Genomic DNA, 23,163 nt, shown 5'->3' with positions numbered 1-23,163 from the left:
ACGCCATTTTCTGTATCAAGTATAAACAGCAACTTTTGATGTATTTTGTTTCTCTGCATTATTTGTCTTTACTGAAACTGCAGGCATCAAAGCAACAGACTCACAGCATCCGAAGACAGAGAATTAGTGTGAGTTAAACCAGCATACATTTAGTATGTACAGTTCGATCACTCTAAAGTTATTATTCACAGCGTAAGCATTCATTTTTATTATATAAGAAACATAAATATCACAAATTTCACTCCACAATATATATTTATTTTGATTTTAAATAATGAAATCATCTCTTTGAAATACTATGAGAAACTCAAAAAATAGCTTGATCTTTTTTTAGGATTTTTTTTTCTTTTTGCTGGACTTTTGCAGGCTTTTTTTTTAATGAGTCATCTTCAGAGGTTCTGGAGAGAGACAGAGAAAGAAAGGAAAAAAACAAAAAAATGAGCTTAAGTGTTTAATACACTTTAATGAAGAATGATGATATTTCTTAAAAATTTGATCTCACTAATTGATAACTGCTAGCTTGGATTCAAGTTTTTACGTATTCCCAGAAGTGGAAAGAAATATTCACCAGTTGATTTACCATTCTGACTACAATGTCTCCCCTAGAATAAAGGTGGGTGCAAAGTCATAAACTCTGGACCACATGGGTCTCTCATCCTCTTTTTGGTGCCCCCCACATCACCGTCTGAAATGTCTTGACAAACTGAATGTCTGCACCATGATTTTCTACTGGCTTCTATTTTTCTCAAAATAAAAAGTAAAAAAAGTATTTTACCAGTAATGTTTAATCCTATCATTTTACTTTAAAAAAATATGAAACCCACCAATTTAAGGAAAGGGGATAGAAATTCCAGTCCTACCTCTGTGATGATGTCATTGTACTATAGTGCCTTCCAAAAATGATTTGGAAAAATACAACTCCTGATAACCAAACACTCAGATATTCTTGTTCTGAAAGATCCCCTAATCCTGTCAAGTGGCTTGAGAGGGGTAGGGAATGTGATGGGTAGTAGAGTTAAGAGGGATTTGTTAATGTGTTCCACTCTCCTGCACAAGCTAGTGGAGATTGTGTGCTGGATCAATTCAATTTCCATGTCAAGAGGGAAATGATATTTAAAAACAAAGTAAATAAAAACTTTTCTTGATACAGTTTTTCTGTAGCTGAGAGGATTTCTTAAGTCAACTTTTTGAGCTGGGTTTTCTTAATTAATGAACTAAAACTTGCAAGCTCCGTACTTCTGTTGATATACAACTCTTCTATTAGACTGAGAGATTTTCTCCTTAGCAGTAATACTAACAACAATAATAATACATGTTGCTTGTGCTCTAGTAATTAAATGAAAATCGATTCAATAAAAACATCACCTTTTTAGCATTTCTGTAATCCAGCCAAAAGAGAAATTGTGCAAATTGCATTATAAGGAGATCTATGACCAACCAGCAGATCCCACTTTATGTATGATTTCCCCACATCTGCACACACAAAGTCTTTTATAGTGCTGATGGCCTCAATATGGGAATATAAGCAATACACTTTTAAAGATGCTTTTAAATCATAATGCTTCTTCTATATGCTTTGTCATAAATAGCCTCAGGTAGTGGATTAAACATCTTCCAGTGATGACAGATGTCAAGCCATTAATCATGCTAACTGGGTTGATGGCAGCCAAAGTCCAAAACAATTGATGCCTCTGAAAGAATAATTGCATCTATAATTAGATGCTGGAGCCTCATATTGAAATAAAGGAAGAATCACAGTTTGGACAAAATCTTAGGGAAGTAGCATCCAGAAGAAGCTACTCTGTTTTCCAGACAAAGGAGAGAAAACTCATTTTGTTCTTCCTTTCATTTCTAGAGACCAAAATTGCTTATTTTCATCTCTTCTAAGACCTTTTAGAATTCTGAACATGGATAGTTCTTAGTAGGATGTAGCTGAAGGAAGGTAGAAACTAAATAAATTATTGGAAGATTCTGTTTTGACAACTGCAGTATTTCTTACATCACTATCTTTAAATATAAAAGTACTAATTGCGTGCATTTTGTTTATTGTTTGTCCCATTTGTATAACATTGTTCTGAGCTGTTGATCTTATAAGTTGACTTTCATGGCAGCTGCAGAAAGGCTAGCCTCTTTTTTGGAACAGGAAAAAATATAGAGGGCTATTTTACAGGATGTTCGTTAAAATCCAAGTTCATCCAATGAAACAGGTTGGTGGAAGATTTAGATGAACTGGGGAAAAAAATGCTGCTCAAAGAGTATATAGTTCCATTCAGAAACTTACTAGAAAGAGTAGCCTTGATGGTTACCACCAGACAGCTTTAAAAGGGAATTAAATAAAATCATGGTTGATAAGGCTATTAATGGCCAATGCCCTATATTGCCTCCAGTATCAGATATATGTCTGTTCAATACTTGTTGAACAGTAGTGGGGGGAAATGATACCTAGAAGTAGCTGTTTTGATTTATAGAGAGATTAAATCCCTAAAAGCAGAATGCTGGGTTAGATAGTGTTTAAGCCTGATTCACCATGCTGCTTTTTATGTTCCAATGCTACAGTATAGTCCAGTTTACTGTCTTTTAAGTCGGATTTGATATTTCCATACTTGTCAAGACACGACTCTTCCCTACCTTACCTACCACAATGTGTGCACAAATAATTGAACATTATATCAGAGGGAAGCAAATCAAAGAATACAGCACATGTTTAGAACTAAATTAGTCAATGTTGGATCCTGACAAGCATGCCTGGCTGGCTGGTATCCTAAATAGGAACATGCTTGCTAGGATATTGCATGGCCAATATTTTTAACTAGGTACAGTTATTTGTCATTAGGGTCCACATATAGATAACTTCCCCAGATATGTCATTTACCACTATTTATGTCTGATAAGGTTCTTTGTCTCCCTAAATTCCATCTCCAATAAAAGATCTAGACAAAGCTGTTCCATTTTAACCATAAACCATGGAAGAGGTATTTTCCTTCATTGATTGCTTTTTACTGGCTTAATGCAGAACAACTCACTGCTTTGAAACTATTGCATAATTTCAGTCGCACATGTATGGGAATTCACAGTTTGAGAGTGACTGACAGATAATCAAACTATGAAGCAACCATTTGTAAATGCAGGTCTGGTATGTTCAGATAAACTTTGGGGATTGTCAGCTACAGATTCAGTTTCAATTAATCAGAAGGATATGAAGGAGAAAGCTATGGATTATCTATCTATCTATCTATCTATCTATCTATCTATCTATCTATCTATCTATCTATCTATCTATCTTCTTTCTATCTCATTAAAGGTAAATGCTTGTGCAATGATCTTCAAAAACATGATTTTTACCTTAATTCAGGAGGAGACATACCAAGCTATAGCAGCTTAAAATTCACAGTTTAAGTCAAATCCCAGGAAACTGAATGCATTAACCATATCAAGCTACTAATTTTCATTAGCTTACATATATTTAAGCCCTGCAATTATCTTCTTGTGATACGAAGTTATATAATTTAAGATATATTTTTTTGCAGATGTGGGGAAAGGACTCGCCACGTCATGGGTGTCAAGGATTAAAGGTCAGATGGTTAATGTGATTGGAAACAAATTTCAACCTACCAGTGGGAGGAGATTCAGAAGACCCAGATCCTCTACAGTGACATCATCCTAATTTTCTGAGAGGGCTGATTCAAGCAATTCTATTTCATCCATAAGGTCCTTTGGGCTGAGAAACAATGAACATTTTGTTGAGTCCCTAGGAATGACTTAATCTTAGTGCTTTTGTCTTTTATTAGGCCAAACATTATATGTCTTTACTGAAAAGATACATTTCAACTAGTTTGTTATATAAAAGGACGTATAGCTATTCTATGGAAACATAATACAAAGCTTTTTTTTATTTAGTAATTATCAAACTACCATTTGAGAGTTAGGTCTCCAATTCTTTGCTAAATAATTCCTTTGCATGCAGAAAGATGTCAAAAAATAACAAATAGAAAACACAGAGGTCATGCTCGCCTAACTTTCAATACAAAAATCTCCTGTGGTTTAAAACTATTTTTGTTATAATTTGTCCTCAAATTATAATAAAATAACAGAAAGCTGCGGTTATTAACTGTTTTCCATGCATTAAAAAGAAGATTTTGTTCATGGGTTATTACTCTCTGATCCTTTTAAAACCCAGATATTTTTAGGCATTTCCTCTGCCTACCTTCTTTTATCAGCTAGAACAGACTCCAGGTACTTCTTCAGTGCCAACCTTTGTAGTAAACGGGTGTACTGGTCAGTGAAGATAGCATCCGAGTGACGTTTGACTGGCACATGCTGATCAAGGGGATTGTTGTTTCTTCAAGTAAAAATGGAGTTGCAAGAAGCATATCAATGCACAACCCTCTCAAATACTAGGTCAGTCAACATTCGTACTTTTATTGTAATTCTCACTTTAAAAAAAACAACAACAGCAAAGCCACTTGTCTTAAAAGGTAAAGGTTTCCCCTTGCACATATGTGCTAGTCATTCCCGAGTCTAGGGGGCAGTGCTCATCTCCATTTCAAAGCCAAAGAAACAGCACTGTCCAAGGATGTCTCCGTGGTCATATGGCCGGCATGACTAAATGGCAAAGGCCCACGGAACACTGTTACTTTCCCACCAAAGGTGGTTCCTATTTTTCTGCTTGCATTTTTACATGCTTTTGAACTGCTAGGTTGGCAGAAGCTGGGACAAGTAATGGGAGCTCACTCCACTACGCTGTGCTAGGGACTCGAACCACCGAAATGCCAACCTTTCTGATCTACATGCTCAGCATCTTGGTCACTGAGCCACCGCATCCCTTATGGGTTACTCATGATTAAATGTTTCTTGGGTTTGTGAACACATTGACTCTGAAGGGAAAGCATAGCTAGAATGAATATCCAAGTATAAATTGTGGAATTTGGACCATGTAGCAAATATCAGTAATTATTTTTTTTATTGGTCTTGAAATAGTATCTGTCATCAATAGGTGCCATCCACAAACTATCCAGCACATTTAAGTGCAACAGTGAAATGCCTGCAAATGAATTATTGACATCACTTTTTCAGTATAAAAGGCAGGAGATCCAAGGCACAGGGTGTTTCTGTATCCAGTATCTGGATTCTTAATTGATAATTTCAAAGTTTAATTCATTTGTTCACAGTTTATCAATGTAACTGGTTTGTACCTAATGCATAGTCATAATGGGCAGGTTTTCATGTCACCACCATTTTGTATACAGCACACTATCAGAGCTTTTCCTAAATTATATTCTAGCTTCATTAATTTCCAGCATCCATCTCTCTCTCTCTCTTTCTTTTTCTTTCTCTCTCTCTTTCTCTCTCTCTCTCTCTCTCTCTCTCTCTCTCTCTCTCTCTCATTTGCCAACCTCAACTTATTTAATAAATGTATTCATGTGTTAGAATTATATTCCACCTTTTCCCCCAGGAGCTCAAAGAATGATGTAGAACAATGATCTAATTTTTTTCTCTCAGGCTCAGCCTGGTGATCTCCTACTGTACATCAGTGTTGTCTGGCAAATCCATTGTAAAACACCCATCCATTTCTGAACTGTCTTTAAAGCTAACCCCACCTATAGCCTATTGCAGCAGATAGTCAAGACATTAATAACTGAGAGAAGGACCCCCCCGTTCCAGGAAAGGTCATGACTGTTGTACCAGATGGAGTTGTGTAGTCTTCCTTGCCACATCTGCTTTCCTTTCCTTTTTGCAATAACAAAGAGACAGTGCAATAATGTACTGTAAATATCTCTTCAGCTATAATTCAAATTTCTAAATTCACTGCCAGGTTCAGTTAAAGTTTTCTTCTTCACCATCACAAACCTCTTTATCATTAATACAAATATTTTAAAAAATACAAACTTCTGGATCATATGAACCATATAGGAATATTTAAAGATAACCTGCACTGGGGAAACACATGGTACACTTACCCAATCCTTTTACTAATTAGGGATTCCAAATACTTCTTTGCAGAAAGTTGACCCAAAAGTTTGCTGTAGCCACTTGTAAAGAGTCCATCAGCATGTCTTATATTTCTATAATGGATTTAAAATGTATGATGGATATTATTATACAGAAATGAAGATTAATATTTACTGGTGATATGCACAAAGATTGCTATGAATTCCCTCCTTGTTGCAAAGTCTTTGTTTCAAACAGGACAAGTAGAACTACAGAGCAGAAAGCAGCAGTGCGTTTATCAACATACAAAGACACCCCCCACCCCAATGTTTATTAGAGTTCAAAAGTTTTACCTGTCAATAGCGCTGGACATATCTAAATAGAACTTCTCATTTTCAGGTAGAGTAGCCTGAAGAACATCAGCATTGGGTTTTAATGAACTTTGGGTGTGATCAGATTCACTTTCTTCATCAAATGGTATTGTGTTTCCTAGTCTGAGAAAGGTTGGAGGAGGGGGAAATAGGATGGTAGACAGTTTTGATAATGAGTTGGAAGGAAAGCATTGTCACAGGCAAGGACTTCGAAGATACTTTAAAGTCACCTACTCGTGTCAGAATGGTGGCATGCCTTTGCATTGCCTAAAAGCAGAAGGAAACCATGCTGTACTCTCTGAGATTTTGAATCATTTGCTTAACTGAGTGATATAGCTCAATTACTTAAATATGGATAATTTCTTTGAGATAAGCTATGTGGGAAAAGAACACATACATTTGACAGTAAATATGTATGAGCTGAAGTCCCCATTCTAATCTTAAAATAAAGCAGGAAAGTGGTTGATATCTGGGACCATATTAGATCAGAAATTCTTTGCGAACACTGGTTTTTTTGTTACGTATTTCTTAAAAATAGCTACCTAGCTAGATGATGATAGATAGTTAGATGATAGATAGATAGATAGATAGATAGATAGATAGATAGATAGATAGATAGATGATAGATAGATAGTCCCCCCCCCCGAGTCCCTGCGGGGAGAGGGGGCGGTCTATAAATTTAATAAAACCTAAACGATAGATAGATAGATAGATAGATAGATAGATAGATAGATAGATAGATGATAGATAGATAATCCTAAATATTTCCTTAACACCTTTCCCAGAAATAATGAAAAGCCAAACACAAAACATATGTTTCAGAATTGCTCTATAAATTATGGCAGATGTGATGGATTAATATTAAAGGTAATAAATAACAGGTGATTTGATACAATATAGACACAATATAGCAATAATTTCCCTTTCATGAGAAATCCTTTTCTGTATCAAAAAAGAAATCTGAAAAAAATGTTAATATAATTAGTAAATGTGAACTAGCAATTTGCCCCATGCTCCTCCTGATTTGTTCACTTATTGTGGTTAGTTTAAATAAATAAGGCTCTAGTCAATTTGTGGCCCAAACATGTTAATGTGAGGGTTATACATGCAGGATTGATGTTAGCTAGTCCAGACAAGCACAAATGGAGGTACTAGTTCTATCTTTATTATAAAGTCATAGATTTTTGCAAGACTGAAAATATTTTTCAGAATACTTTTACCTTCTGAAAAGCTAAGGAGTCTCTTTTCAGACACTTTCTCTTCTTCAGACTCAAATTTGAGTCATCAGACTGTTATCTTGGCTGTGACTCTTCCCTCCTATCTGTCAAAGTCATTCCCACATAGCATTACATAACAGAATAATAGAGTTAGAAGGGTTTGGTTTGGTTTATTTGGATTTATATGCCGCCCTTCTCCAAAAGGACTCAGGGCGGCGTACAACATTAAAAAACACACATCCCAAAAGTTAAAAAAGATTAAATCCATATCCAAAAGAAACAAACCGAATTTAAAAAAAAACAATTTAAAATAAGTTAAAATTAAAATTAACAGGCCAGGCCGGCTTGCTGGAACCGGGACCTTGAAGATCTTCTAATCCAACCCCCTGCTCAAGCAGAAAACCCTATATCGTTTCAGACACATGGTTGTCCAATCTCTTCTTAAAAATCTCCTGTGATGGAGCCCTCCACAACTTCTGAAAGGAAGGCATTCAACTGATTAATTCTTCTAACTGTCAGGAAAATTCTCTTTATTTATAAGTTTTTCTGTCTTTAATTAATTCCCATCCATTGCTTCCAGTTCTACTTCTAGGTGTTTGGAAAATAGATTGACCTCCCCCCTCCCTCTTTGTAGCAGCCCCTTAGATATTGAAACACTGCTATCATGTCATCCCTAGTCCTTCTTTTCATTGAATTAAACACTTCCAATTCCCGCAACCCTTCTTCATATGTTTTAGTTTCCAGTCCTCTAATTATTTTTCTTACTCTACTCTATACTCTTTCTAGAGTCTCAATGTCTTTTTTATAACGTGGTGACCAAAACTGGATGCAAAGTATTACATGAATAATATATTGTTTTCTGGACAAAGTAATGCAACTTCCAGAAAGTTTTTATCCATAACTCTAATCTAGATTACCATACTGATATTTTTTTTCTCGTTTGCCATCTAAGTACTAGCCAAGCCAACCCTGCTTCATTTCTTAAGATTTACAATAAAATGCTTTCTGGATATCTCAAATATCTCTTATTGCTAAGGGAAGTCCCTAAGTGAAGGTGTGTCTGTTTTCTTATGTGTGATATAGTAATGTGTGCTCTTTTATGTGAATGAAACCATGCAAAACAAGCTTAGAGTCCAGATCCCAGAGCACCAAATTTATGACAATTATTCAAGTTTCTCATAAACAAATATAGTGACTACTTTAACAATTTTCCAAATAATTAAGAACATCTTCATTATATTCACAAGCTAGTAGCTGCACAATGACATTACCTGATTACAGTTGTATGTGCATTTGCATATATGGAAATCTACACACACACACACACTAACCCCAGCCTTGAATTTTATAACACCCAAACTGAAGGGTGGTAAATCCCCCAGTTAAATATCACTGTTATTGTTTTTTAAAAAATATTTACTGAACTAGTTTATCTTTTCTATCCTACTCTGTGTAAAAATATAAATTCCAATTGCAATAGCTCAAAAATACCTCATTCAGTTACCTAAATAAATGCTCCGGTATCTATTTGTTAAAGAGTAAAAAGTAGTATAATATTCTTCAGATGACTTTGTTCAGATTGACAGTGGAAGCAATATTTGCCATTAGATTTGGCTATCACTACAAGTAAAACTTTGTCTTATTTCACTCCCTAGGATTCAAGTAGTTCTTAAATTTGCAAATCATGTTATCAGTTGTAGGAGAGATTGCTTAGGGTTTTCTTACCTTATAGCTGAATATGATCCTAAAGGAGGCAAGGCAATGGCTTGAGAGCAGAAAACATGGAGGAATGTAAAAAAGAGGAGAAGATGGGAGCTACTTCTGTGTTCCATCTCTTTTGACCTGGTTGGCAAAAATGACAGAAATAAGCCCTTCATATTACCAGTGTCAAACAAAGATCTTGTCAGAAGTAGCCTTCTGTGGAAAATCAGTACCATTGATATGGAGAGGGGGAAGGGAGGGAGGGGGAGAGCGAGAGAGAGAGAGATGGAGATTTATAGTAAATGAGATCTACAGTAGATATAGATGTAAATGTAGGTATAGATATATAGATCTCTGTCTCTCTCTCTGTGTCTCTCTCTGTCTCGCTCTCTCTGTCTGTCTGTCTCTCTTTCTCCCTCCCTCTCTCTCCCTCTCTCTCTATGTATACCTGTGCTAATTTATAGCTTAAAGTACGAATTAAGAATGTGGATAGACATTTTCATTAAAATACTCAAGAGGCCAGAAATTTCTTCATAGTGAATATCTGAGGTAGGGATTGTTATGCAGGTCTACACAGAAGACTCTGCTGATTTATACAGAAAAACTGTTACTAGTAATACGAATAACACCAATAATATATTGAATGTCATAGCTATGCTCAGCTACTTGATAAATGCTTTCTTTCATGAGGTAAAGCATATGGCAATGCAGAGAAATTTTAAATGAATCCTGACATAAAAAAGCAATGACTGAAGTTGAGGTACATAGGATGGGGGGGGGGGAGGTGGAAATAGAGTGATTGACAGACAAACAATTTTGCTAATTATATATAATTAGTGTCAAAATATTAACTTAGATCATCTTGATTTTCAAAGTAATTTTACCCTGTTGTTAAAAATAGCATCAAAGAACTTGTATTGGCTGCATTTGCTTTGAAGTTATGGCAGAAAATAGACCCAAAGATTTGTAACACTAGTAAACTTATTGAAAATTAGTCCATAATATCCACATAAAGAGCTCTGAGTTTAGAGACAACATAGAGGAGGAAAAAACTTGTTGATGGTGATCCATTTTCCTGAAAATATTTATCCAAGGGAGAGTGTGATCAAATAAAGCTTCTGTTATTAAAAAAAACATATAAATCTTCAAGCTGCTACAAAATGTTGTTTTTACTGCCATAGTCTAACACAGCTTCCCCTCAGGAATATCTTCACATTGTTCTGCAACTGAAATTCTATGTGAAAAATTATGGTTTATTTCATTGTTTTAAAAAATCATTTTGTCTGATCACAAGAATAAAGTTAATGTAAAAAAATTATAGAGAGTACCACTGAAATTTAACTGAATAATTTTAGAGAAATGGAAGCTAAAGTGCATATTTCTTAACTACTCTTTAAACATGTGAATGTGAAAAATGATGGGGGCAAAGTCTTCATTATTTATTTACAAAGTTTTAAATTGCATATAAATGTAAAAGATATAATTTAAATGATTAGAAGGAGGTGAATAATGAGTATTCCCCTTTATTCAAGGAAAAGGGAAATTCAAAGAATATGAAATCATGAGTATGAAATAAGCATTTTTTTAAAAATAGAAACTTTTGTTATTTGAGATAGAAATCAGAAAATCACCTCAGAAGAGAAATTCATATTTTGAATTCATTTTCAGCCTTCTTACACTACATTGTGATAACTGTTACATTATTATTGAATCATATCAACTCTACATACATACAAAAAATCTAAAATGGGTTAAAGGAAAACAATATTTCTCTAGACTGAAATGAACAAATATCAACTTTTACTTACAAAGCCAGATGATGGACTTTTGGATTCTTCAAAAATATAGTAAAGGTGATTTTTGCACAAAGGAGACTTGGAGCTCTCCTTGGTGCTGAATATATCTTCAATGTGCCACACTTTTTCTTCAGATACTGAGCAGAGTATTCAAAGGCAAGTATCTGGTCTGCTGGTCTGAAGTTTACCAGCCTGCTTTTCTTTGCGCTTAGTGCAGCCTTTCCAGCTGCCTCATTTAATAGGTTTATATACACAGGACCACTTTTCCACTTCAGAAACAGCTATCGCATTATGCAGGAGACGTCACATTCCCCGGGGGATGTATGGAAATATCCGTCATGGTTTTGTTAAGGATATTATGAGACAAAGGAAGTTCATATTTAATTCAAGGGAAGGCATCCTTCCCCCTCCCTGATTAGTTGATTTATCACTTGACTGATGAACATCTCAAGATGAGTAACATTGGGCCAGGCAAAGTGTTCAACTGCTTTTGGGGATGTGGAATTAAAACTGGTAAGACAGAAACCTTATCAACTAATATTGATGGGTACCCCTTTCCAAATTCCTTGAGGAGAAAGATGGCTACAAGTGTCTAGCATTCATACAGAACATCAGTCAGAATTGTAAAAGGAATTGAGAGATGTTTGATATTTTCAAAGCCATTGCATTTGTTTGAATTCCATCACCCATAGTTGAAGTATGTATTAAGATGAATTTTAGGAAGTTAAACAAATAAGATATGAAAATAAACTCAATCATTCTAGCTTGCAAAACAGTTCTGAAGTAATGTACATGTGACTTTAAGGGTGCATGGGGAAGAAAAAATATTATCTCCTAAGTAGAATTTCCTACTAGTCTCAATTTTTGCAGAAATAATGCTTGCTTTTAATTTTTATGATTCGTGAATAGAGTAAAAGAGAATACTGGCCTCTCTTTCTTTTGAATTATCAGTAGGCCATATTCAAGTTCCAATGCTAAGCCTTCTTGAATATTTTGAGAAAATTTGCTCTGCCAATCTTCCTAGAGTTACATCTAGCTTAATTCATGGAAAACCATTCTAATTTTTTAAAAACTAACAATATGACTACAATTGTTCTAAGATCTGAAATTAACTTTAAGCTATCTTCTGAGTTTACTGATATTTGTAATGCTTTGAATCCTGGTATATTCCTACTGGTATAATGTTTTTCGTTATCTGCTTTCTCATTTTAAATACAGTATTTTTGATCATTTTAGCAATAGAACACAAACTGGACCTTGTATCTCCAAGTCAAACCAAATAATGGCAATTTATTATTCAATTTACACATCAGACAGAATCAGTTATTCACACCTAAAACAATTTAAAGAAAACAATATCAGGAATTCAAGGAAATGTTCCTCAACAGAATGTTCACTTAGTTTCTATTAAATGTCTAATCGTAGGATAAAGATGCAATTAATTTGAGATACAGATGAAAAGATGTATGATGTATAGGTATATAAATGTACCTACTATATTAAACAAAATACTTTCTCAATACATTTGCAAATATATTGTAGAGGTATAAAAGAGAGGCTATCCAAAATGTAGGGTTGTCGCCAGCTAGACAATTTTGTATTTCTTACAGCTATTGTTTATCTGTTCAGGACAGTATCTGTTCGAGCAATGAAATAAACTTGTATTTTAAGGACCGGAATTTCAGGTACATTTTATAAAGCACACATGTCCACAAGGGGTGAGTGGGTAGGTGCAGTTTCAATGGCCTATTGTTAAGCGTGTAAGGCTAAATCAGGTTTATTTTTTTCCCTAATTGAGAAACCTGATAGAAGATATTGTCCCAAGGTGCATCACCAGTATTTCCTTTCTCTGACATATTTGTAACAAGGGAATGCAAGTATCACCCTACATAGCAACAGAGGCCATATCAGAGGCCCCTTTACAGGGCAGGGCAGAGGAGTTTGGGAAATACCTGCAGGATAAAGTCGCTCAAATCCGGAAGGATTGGGTCCCCTTCAGTGGCCCAGTCGAGACGCCAGTGGCAAGTCTTGAGAAACCTTTTTGGGAGGAGTTTGACTTGGTTGTCATCGAGGATTTGGACAGATTGCGTGGGCGACTGCGACCTACCACATGTTTGTTGGACCCGTGTCCCTCCTGGCTTGTACTGGCATCCTGGGAGGTTACACGCGACTGGCTCCTGGACCTAGTGAACGCTTCGTTGGGTGAGGGGTCTCTCCCGGCCGCCTTGAAAGAGGCGGTGGTGAGACCCTTGCTCAAGAAGCCTTCCCTGGACCCTATGGAGCTGGTCAATTATCGTCCTGTCTCCAACCTTCCCTTTTTGGCGAAGGTTGTGGAGAGTGTGGTGGCTTCTCAGTTTCCACGACATCTGGAGGAGAATGATTATCTAGACCCGCGCCAGTCCGGCTTTCGCCCTGGGCACAGCACTGAGACGGCCTTGGTCGCGTTAGTAGATGATCTCTGGAGGGCCAGAGATAGGGGCTGTTCCTCTATCCTGGTCCTATTAGACCTCTCGGCGGCTTTTGATACCATCGACCATGGTATCCTGTTGCACCGACTGGAGGGGTTGGGGATCCGGGGCACCGTCTTGCGGTGGTTCGGCTCCTACCTCTCCGGCAGGACGCAACGTGTGTTGGCAGGAGAGCAGAGGTCGACCCTAAGCCCCCTCATCTGTGGGGTGCCACAGGGGTCGGTCCTCTCGCCACTCCTGTTCAACACATACATGAAGCCGCTGGGTGAGATCATCCGTGGTTTTGGGGTGGGATACCACCTGTACGCTGATGATACTCAGCTGTACATTTCCACCCCGAACCACCCCAACGAGGCCGTCGAAGTGATGTCCCGGTGTGTGGAAGCCGTACGGGTCTGGATGGATGACAACCGACTCAGGCTCAACCCTTCCAAGACGGAGTGGCTGTGGGTTCCGGCTCCCCGGTTCAACCAGATAATTCCATCTCTGGCCATTGGGGGCATTCAACTCGCCCCCGTGGAGCGGGCGCGCAATTTGGGCGTCCTCCTGGATGCCAAGCTGTCCATGGATGAACATGTGACAGCCGTGGCCAGGGGGGCGTTCCATCAGGTTCGCCTGGTGCGCCAATTGCGCCCCCTATTGGACCGGGACGCTCTACGCACAGTCACCCATGCGCTGGTGACGTCTCGCCTGGACTACTGTAACGCTCCCTACATGGGGCTTCCCTTGAAATGCACTCGGAGACTACAGTTGGTCCAGAATGCGGCCGCGCGGGTGATTATGGGGAGCACCAGGTACTCCCATGTGACACCACACCTGCACGAGCTGCACTGGCTTCCTGTGGTCTATCGAGTGCGTTTCAAGGTTTTGATTACGATCTTTAAAGCGCTCCATGGCTCAGGACCTAGTTACCTGCGGGACCGTATTCTGCCCCATACATCCCTACGACCTATTCGCTCGCACAGAGAGGGACTTCTCCAGGTGCCGTCCACTAGACAATGCCATGGGGTGGCGCCTAGGAGCAGAGCCTTCTCTGTGGCGGGCCCAGCCCTGTGGAATGACCTCCCCCCGGATATTAGGACCACTACAGACCTCCGCTCCTTCCGTGTTAAGCTCAAGACCCACCTTTTTCAAATATCTGGCCTGGCCCAACCATAACTTCGTTACGCTCCTGAGGGGTTTTTAATTTAGCAATTTTATTTAGGGGATTTTAAACTGTGTTTTAACTGTGTTTTTAGCTGTGTTTATTGTCTTTCACTTACAAGTCTACTCTCCTCCATGCACAAATGTAATTGTCCTTGTTTTTTCGTATGTATGTGTGTCCTATGTGTATTTTATCCTTTTGATTGTACGCCGCCCCGAGTCCTTCGGGAGAGGGTTGCGGCTAATCAAATAAAATTTGATTTGATTTGATTTGATAAGTTATGTTGTTAATTCATATGGTTTTATATAAATGCTTTGAGGTTTGTGTGTGTGTCTGTGTGTAGCTGGGTATTTACTATTCACATATAATTGCTAAGCTGGGGTTTCTGGACAAGGACACGGTTGGTGGACAATTAGGAAAAAACTGCTTAGATTATAAAAGCAAAGAGCATCTTTGATTTGAAGTTGACCTGATGGGGTAGAAGAGGTGAATTAATGAGATAAAAATATTATTTGTGGTGAATCTGGAATAAAAATAGAAAAGGGTGATACTTTTTAAAGCAATCATGGTCTTAATAATCAGAAATAATAAGTATGTGAGGCATTTCTATCTATATTACAAGACTAACCAGTAATGAACAAGTGATTTTTCCCTCCAACGCTCATTCCCACAAAATGTTGTAGACCTCCACTTCCAATGGATATTTTGCATGTAATTGTAACCCAAAATGAAGTAACTACTGATGAAAGCTACAATAAATAGCCACTGCTTAATTTTGTTTCAAGGTGAAAGCATGATCCAGCCAAATTAAAATATTAATACCAAATTCCGTCAATTCCAAAGGAAAAAATAAGCATGAAACTAAGCAATGCTTACTTTGGACTGGATTTTTTTCCCCACTGAATGCTTGGCCAGTAAATGTTGGAAGTTAAGTTCATACACTTATAAATAAAATACCACAGAAATTAGAAGAACATATTCAAAAGTAAATCATTTTAATCTGAAAGCCTACTAAACAGAGAAGATCTTCTTTCTTCTAATAAAGTTTTCATCTTTTTATCTTGCCTCTGATTCATGGGTTTGTAAGTTTAGACAAACCTGGTGGAGAACGTTCAATGATCTTTAATCATATTTTCTAATTCATTTAATGTAAAAATTAAATGAAGAAAGCCTCAGAAGAAATGTCTGGAAATCTGTTTCCGAGTTGACAGCTGTGACCTAAACCAGAATGCCTACAAAATATTAATTCCACAGGAACCTTGTTTCCCTTCTTATTTCATGACTGGTGAGGTGAGAAAAAAAACCTGTTCTGTCTTAGAATGGAGGGAAGGAATCTATCTCTTGCAGTCATCAAGGTACCCCTTCCCACATGGAAAGAGAAAAGAAGAAGAAAAGAGGGGTAAACAATGGATTTGTCAAACCTGCCGCAACTTAAACCTGCAATTAGAAACAATCCTTGACTCTATTTGTTGAGAAAGGTATAGTTAATTCGAGGTTGAGTTTATTGCAGTAAAGCAAAGCCAGAACTGAAAATTACATGCCAAAATCCTTAAGTTCTACTTTTTCCTCCCCTAACTGTCTCTCATTGTTCCCCTCAGTGTAACACATCTGATTCAGGCAAGCTGTTTTCCCAACGGACAGTGCAAGCCTATGCAGCCCCCTTCCTCTTACAACTGGGTAACCTTGAGGCAGCGTCTCAAGCAAATACAGCATTTACTTTCATTTCCAAAGCATTGTTTTCTTCATACCCCCCTCCCTGCATAGGAATTTAGCACAAGCATAAGCAGAAGGTAGCAGCTGTCAGGATTCAAATCAAGATTACAATCTAGGGGAAAGTTCTCTTACTTATTAAATTAATACATTTATCCTACTCTTCTATGGTTCACATAATAACTGAAAACCTTCTGCATCTTCTTTCCTATAGTGGTCTATGAGAATTCTTGTTTGTTATATGTGTCCAGTTTCTTATACTGAGATGCATATTTCTCAATGTGTATATTCCATTTCGCTCTCATGACTAATATCCATGGCTGGATAGATGTGACCTTCATATTCAACATTAACAAAGCTCTGTAAGTGGAAATTGTTTTTAGTCATGTACAAAAATGGATTAATTAGAACAGAACATGCATTTAATTATTCATATATTTACTTTCTGTTTATTTTAAAGACTAGTAGAAGAGCATGGAATAATGGTGGTGCGCAGAAAATTTTTTGCATTTTTATATTGCACTAAATCAGGGGTCCTCAAACTACACCCCCTGGGATGGATACGTGCAATGAATATTTGGGGTCTCTGTGTGGGTCGGAGGGGAGAAGAAATTCGGACTTGGGGTCTGCTTCGGCCTTCTGGTGCAGGGCTTTGGGTGAAGGCTGGAGGGAACTTTTGCTGGTGGCGAAGAACCAGAGAACCTTTTCCAGTGGTACTGCTTCATGGCCTGGAACTGGTTGACCATTTCAGCTTGCTGAGCCTCCAGGCACTGGTACCTGGCCTTGCACTCCTGAAAGTCTTCCCTCTGCTTGGAAAGCCTATGCTCATGAGGTGCTTCTGCTGAGCCTCTTTCTTGGTCTCCAATTTCAACTGAGACAGCTTTTTTTCCAAATCTTTCTCATGGTGGCTGCTTAGCTCCAACAACTGCTTTCTGTTGGGGTCCTTAGGAGCCTGGGTGGGGAGGCGAGGAGTGGCTGGCAGAGGAAGGGCAAGTAGAGGCCAGTGAGGCACACCTCGACATGAGTGATATCGAATTGGCCGTGCTCACCTAGTCACATGACCACCTAGCCACGCCCACCCAGCCACTCATTAGGCTGATCATATTAGTGGTCCACGGGATTTAAAATTATGAATTTAGTGGTCCCTGAGGTCCGAAAGGTTAGTGACCCCTGAGTTAGACGAAGGTGATAGACAGGAGCAAACACAAGTAAAACGATACATGCTAATGAAAATAGAATATAAGAAATTAAAGAACACAGACAAGCAAACCGGGAGGAGGAAAATGAGGAACAGCAGCATATTAATCACTTTTTCTATTTGCTAACAGCCACAAACAAAGTTCCAGGGCTTTCAGAAAACATGCAAAGAAAGTTTGAAACTTTGGGATAAGGAATAATTGCGCTTCCGCATAGCTTAACAGCACCACCTAGCTGCTGTTAAATTAAGGGTTTTATTCCTGGCAAAACTGCCTGCAGGATTTACAACATGAATTATCAGTAATATCTTTAGTTAAAACAAACACGTCATGCAATAAAACCACATGCCACATTACAAAAATCAATAAATAAAATAAAGTGCTCCTCAGAAACAGAATACCAGAATATAAAACTAGATTTCAAGCACAGTTTAAAAGGGATGAAAAACTGGACATCAGAGCTGGAGGAATCTTGCAACCATCGTAGGGAAGGCTTGTGATTCCAGTCTGATCTCATCCCTGGATGGCATAATCTCATTCCTGAGGGCAGAGGTGGTATTCAGCAGGTTCTGACCAGTTCTGGAGAACCGGTAGCAGAAATTTTGAGTAGTTCAGAGAACCGGTAAATACCATCTCTGTCTGGCTCCACCCCCATCTATTCTCTGCCTCCAGAGTCCCAGCTGATTGGGAGGGAATGGAGATTTTACAGTATCCTTCCCCTGCCACGCCCACCAAGCCACGCCCACAGAACCAGTTGTAAAAAAATTTGAATCCCATCACTGTCTCAGGGGTATAATTTCTTTAGGATTGAGTACCGGTAATCTTCAATTTATGATCACAATTGAGCCCAAACTTTCTGCTGCTAAGCGAGACAATTGTTAAGTGACTTTTGCACAATTTAACTACCTTTATTGCCACAGTTGTTTAGTGAAGAACTGCAGTTGTTAAGTTAGTAAAATGGTTGTTAAGTGAACCTGGCTCCCCCATTTGACTTTGCTTGTCAGAAAGTCATAAAAGGCGATCACATGAATCCAGGACACTGCAACCGACATAAATGTGAATCATTTGCCAAGTGTCTGAATTTTGATCATGTGACCATGGGGATGCTACAACAGTCATAAGTGTGAAAAACATTCCTAAATCACTTTTTTTCGGTGCCATGTAACTTTGAACCATCTCTAAATGAACTATTGTAAGTCAAGGACTACCCGTAGTATGGTTTTTAAAGCATTCTGCATTAAAATTGATCAATTCCATAGTCATTCATGTTTATGCATTTTGATAACTTCTAAAAATCCCACCCCAAAAGTACAGATGGACACTATTTTAAGACGATGGAATGAATGGTTATAACTTTTACTTTCCACCACTCTCCTTAATGGATTCCTGGTGTCTGAAATGCATTTTGCTGCATTCCTACGAGTGATCCACACTGGGGATGCTAACCTTGAACTGTCTTCTATCACCCATAAATAAGCTGTTGCATGTGTGTCAACTCCTCCTCCCAAATATTCCCCAAATGTTATCTCTTTTCCAAATCTTTTTTCTCTTCTAACACTACAAGACCATTTATAACAACCTGCAGATCAATGTCATGTCCAGCGCCAACTGAAAAGAAACATCTATTTCTGTCTCTTTTGATCCTAGTAAATACATTTCAACGTGCTTTCTGACAACCAGGATTCAGCATCAAGGAATTTATATATAGCAGTAAGTTTTCGTGTCCCTACAATGTTTTCTCCATCCATTGAATACATGGGAGAAGCTCACAGCCAGATTCAGGGTCATTCTAATGGAACATATTGTTGGATTCTTGTTTGCTTTATCCTGACAACAGTGGACTGTGTTGTTTGGACTAACAGGGTTGTCAATCATTGAACTTTTTGTGGGGGGGGGGGAGGAAGCGGTTGATCATATTGCCTCCAACAATCTGGATCCTCATTTTACCAACCTCAGAAGAAGGGAAGGCTGAATCAATGTTGAGCCAGCCAGGATCAAACTGCTGGCTGAGGGCAGAGTAGCCTACAATGCTGCATTATAATCACTGCACCACCAAGGCTCCTAATCCAGTCAATTATAGGGTTAGGGAAGATTGTCTTAAAACAGCCCTGAGGTTATTTAGAGTTAAAACAATTCCATAAATTAATTCCATAAATAGGCTAAACTGAAGCTTTCCTTTCATGCTGCTTCCCACAGAAGACAAAGTCCTTGATAAGAATGGGGCTTTTTCTACCATAACACTTTTCCACTTTATCCTGCTTTCACATTAGAGGATCAAAATGAGTAAGCTTCCTCCAACCCTAATCTTGGATATCCAGTCCCAGATCAGGTCACCATAAATTTTGATTTTTATTTAAATTTACAACACTAAAATAAAGATAAATGTGACAGCGTCCTCAACTGACAGGATACCAAAAGTGTCGGTTTCCTGATTGAATAAATCATTTCGGATCATGTACTATTGGTATGTGAAGTATTACCCAGATTATTACTCATTTCATTGAGTAATGGAACATATTTATTGAAAAAAGGGCCTCTAATTAATTTATTATTTAATGCAGTTTTATTGAATGAAAAAAGTTGAAAGAAAGAATTTTGTGGTAGTTCTATAATTATATCAGGATATTTCAAGAACTAGTTTGGTGCAATGGTTAAGATGATGGCCTAGAAATTAGGAGAACATACGTTATAGTCCCACTTTAGACATGAAAGCTGGTTGAATGACTATGGGATCATCAAACACTCTCTCAGCTTAAACCTCTACACAAGATTGTTGTAGGTAAAATAGGAGAGATGAATGTTAAATATTTCAACATCTTGAATTAAATATATAAATATAAATAACAGCAAGCAGATATTTTTTCTTCTTCTCAGACATATCTTTAAACATTTTAAGAGACCTATGGGGGGAGCTATTTGTGGGGAAATCTAAAAATCGAATTAACTCCTCAAACTTGGAATGAAAAGAAAAATCAATCCTGCAATTCATCTATGGAGATTCCCAGTTGTCCCAAAGGTGTTTTTTCAAAAGGCAACTGGACTTTGTTTCTCCTTGAATATGTTCCCCTTCGCATTCAAGAAGCTTCTTCAATTCATGAAGAAGTTCTTGGGTGAGAAGCAAAGAAATGTCTTCAAGGAAAAACAAAGTCCAGTTGCCTTTTGAAAAAAGCACCCTTGGGACAACCTATTCTATCATAAATAGGATGGGGAACTTTTCTTGTTCCCCATCCCCTTAGAACAGGGGTCAGCAATCTTAAACATTCAAAGAGCCATTTGGACCTGTTTCCCACAGAAAAGAAAACACAAGGAGACACACAACCCTTTTGACACTAAAATGAAAACAACACTCCATATATCATTTTTTATCTTAATGCTATGTATAAAAAAAAAAGACCCACAGTCTGTTGCATTTATGAAATCAATGAACTGCTGCAGCGAAAACATTTTTTTAAAATTTCTGCATGCAAGAAAAACATTTTGAACTCCGGAAAAAAAAGATGCTGGATTGAAGGTTACTTTCAAATAATCCCCATATTAAACATACTGATAAACCAGTTTCGTCAGCAGTGAAAGCAAACGAATCTGCCCACGTACCATTAAAAGTTCTATTTTCTTCTGAAACTTTTCTTTTCTTGGATTTATCCATGCTTAGCCTACCGGGGGGGGGGGGTCAAAAACCTCAATAAATCATGTGCCAGCAGGTGTTGCACATTGGCAGTTGTGACGCATATTTTAAGCGACAGGGAGCCGCAGCATAGGGATGAAAGAGCCACATGTGGCTCCAGAGTGGCAGGTTGCTGACCCCTGCCTTAGAACTACCTTAGTTTTAGTCAGTGACATGCGGTGAGGTTTACGGCTGGTGAGGGGCCACATGTGGGCCCCTCAGCCTCCAGCACACGTGATCCCATTCCCCGCCTTCCTGAGCGTGCTCCACTGGCTCGCGCTCCGCAGTCCTCAAAAGCGACTGGGGAACGACGAGAACCTTCCTCCACGGACGGATGGAGGTAGCCAGAGTGGCACCGAGGCAGTCCGACAGGCGAGCGACCGAGGACCTCCATCCCTCGCTCGCTCGCTCTTTCGTCCGCCCAGACCGCCTCGGCGTCGCTCTGGCTACATCTGTCCGGCCGTGCCCGGGAGCTGCGGAGGCAGAAATGTTGTCGGCGCTCCCGGATGAAAAATCCACGAAAGCGACTGGGGAACGACAAGAACCTTCCCCCAGTCGCTTTCGTGGCTTCATCATCTGGGAGCGCCGACAAAATTTCTGCCCCCGCAGCTCCCAGGCGCGGCCGGGCGGATGTATAGTATATAATATTCTATACTATTATTTCATGAAGAGAGGTGAGGCTCTGCCTCCCTTGCCTCCCCTGACCACACGTCCCTGGTTTTAGTGGGTTGTCTTAGTATTAGATAAAATTGAGGGTTTAATATCACTTGAATCTACAGTTCCAAAAACCATAAAAGAATTGTCTTTTTTTCCCCCTTCCTAGCCTCATACCTAATAAATACCCTTTTGCTTTTCTTCATGGTCACAAGAGTGGCAGACATGGTCCTCTTTTCTTCCTTGAAGTGAAACAGCCTGGAATTTATTTGCACTATGAAGTGCATATGATATTTATAAAACGGTTTTTGCTATTCAGATATCTGGGCTTATCACACTTACCAAATCATTTATATGCAAATGTTTCATAAAAGACAGACTAAAGGTGAGCAATGAAATAAAAGTGCAATTAAGCTGCAATGGTAAATCTCTGGCAAGCAAGATGCACAAAAGTCTATTCTACTTCAAAGGAAACCAGCAAGTTGAGCTCAAAAAGGATTGAGTCTCAAAAGGGGACTGGAGAATTATTGTGGTCTGTTGTGCTCTCTGAAGCCCACAGAGTATCTGTCTTTGAAAATAGTCATTTACTGTAATTATACATGTCTTGCCTCCGTCCTTCCACTCCCTATCGGTTTCTTACTACATTACAGAGGTGATATAAAGCAGAGGCAGGAATGTTGGATTCTGGAGAACCGGTTAGCGGAAATTTTGAGTAGTTCAGAGAATTGGTAAATACCACCTCTGACTGGCCCTGTCCCCATCTATTCTCTGTCTCCCGAGTCCCAGTTGATCGGTAGGAAATTGGGATTTTGCAGTAACCTTCCCCTGGAGTGGGATAGGAATGGAAATTTTACAGTATCCTTCCCCTGACACACCCACCAAACCAAACCACACCCTGCCACACCCACCAAGCCACACCCACAGAACTGTAGTAAAATAAATTGAATCCCACCACTGCTACATTACCTGGGGGCTTGTAGTCACGGATATGGGATAAGGAAGAAGGGGCAAAAGCAGCAGATTTGAGGATTGCCTATTTGTGATAAGACCAGTGGTGGGATTCAGCCAGTTCGCACCACTTCTGGAGAACCAGTTGTTAACTTTCTGAGCAGTTTGCTGAACTGGTTGTTGGAAGAAATCATTAGGGCAGAGAACCAGTTGTTCAATTATATGAATCCCATTACTGGATAAGACCCAAATTCCAAGGGCCATGTTCCACTGGTGGATTTGTACTGGTTTTACTACTGGTTTGCTTGTGTGCACTGCGCGCCCTTTCATGTACGTGTGACACTTCTGCACATGCATAGAAGCATG

General features: G+C 38.7%; 1 protein-coding gene across 1 annotated transcript; it reads right to left on the bottom strand.

Moving 5' to 3' along the window:
* Positions 1-208: 208 nt before the first annotated feature.
* On the bottom strand, positions 209-11,234 carry VIP (vasoactive intestinal peptide). The gene is made up of 7 exons (XM_081945561.1): positions 11,026-11,234; positions 9,242-9,358; positions 6,282-6,422; positions 5,958-6,062; positions 4,205-4,339; positions 3,613-3,718; positions 209-399 (listed from the first exon to the last, which is right to left on the bottom strand). The coding sequence occupies exons 2-6, from the start codon at positions 9,346-9,348 to the stop codon at positions 3,661-3,663; spliced, it is 546 nt and encodes a 181-aa protein (XP_081801687.1). The 5' UTR covers positions 9,349-9,358; positions 11,026-11,234; the 3' UTR covers positions 209-399; positions 3,613-3,660.
* Positions 11,235-23,163: the final 11,929 nt, after the last annotated feature.

Source organism: Natrix helvetica (assembly GCF_964273705.1).
Source record: "Natrix helvetica genome assembly, chromosome: 2".
Lineage (NCBI taxonomy): Eukaryota > Metazoa > Chordata > Lepidosauria > Squamata > Natricidae > Natrix > Natrix helvetica.
Note: the sequence above shows the minus strand (reverse complement) of the source record. Positions and strands in the feature narration are given on the sequence as shown.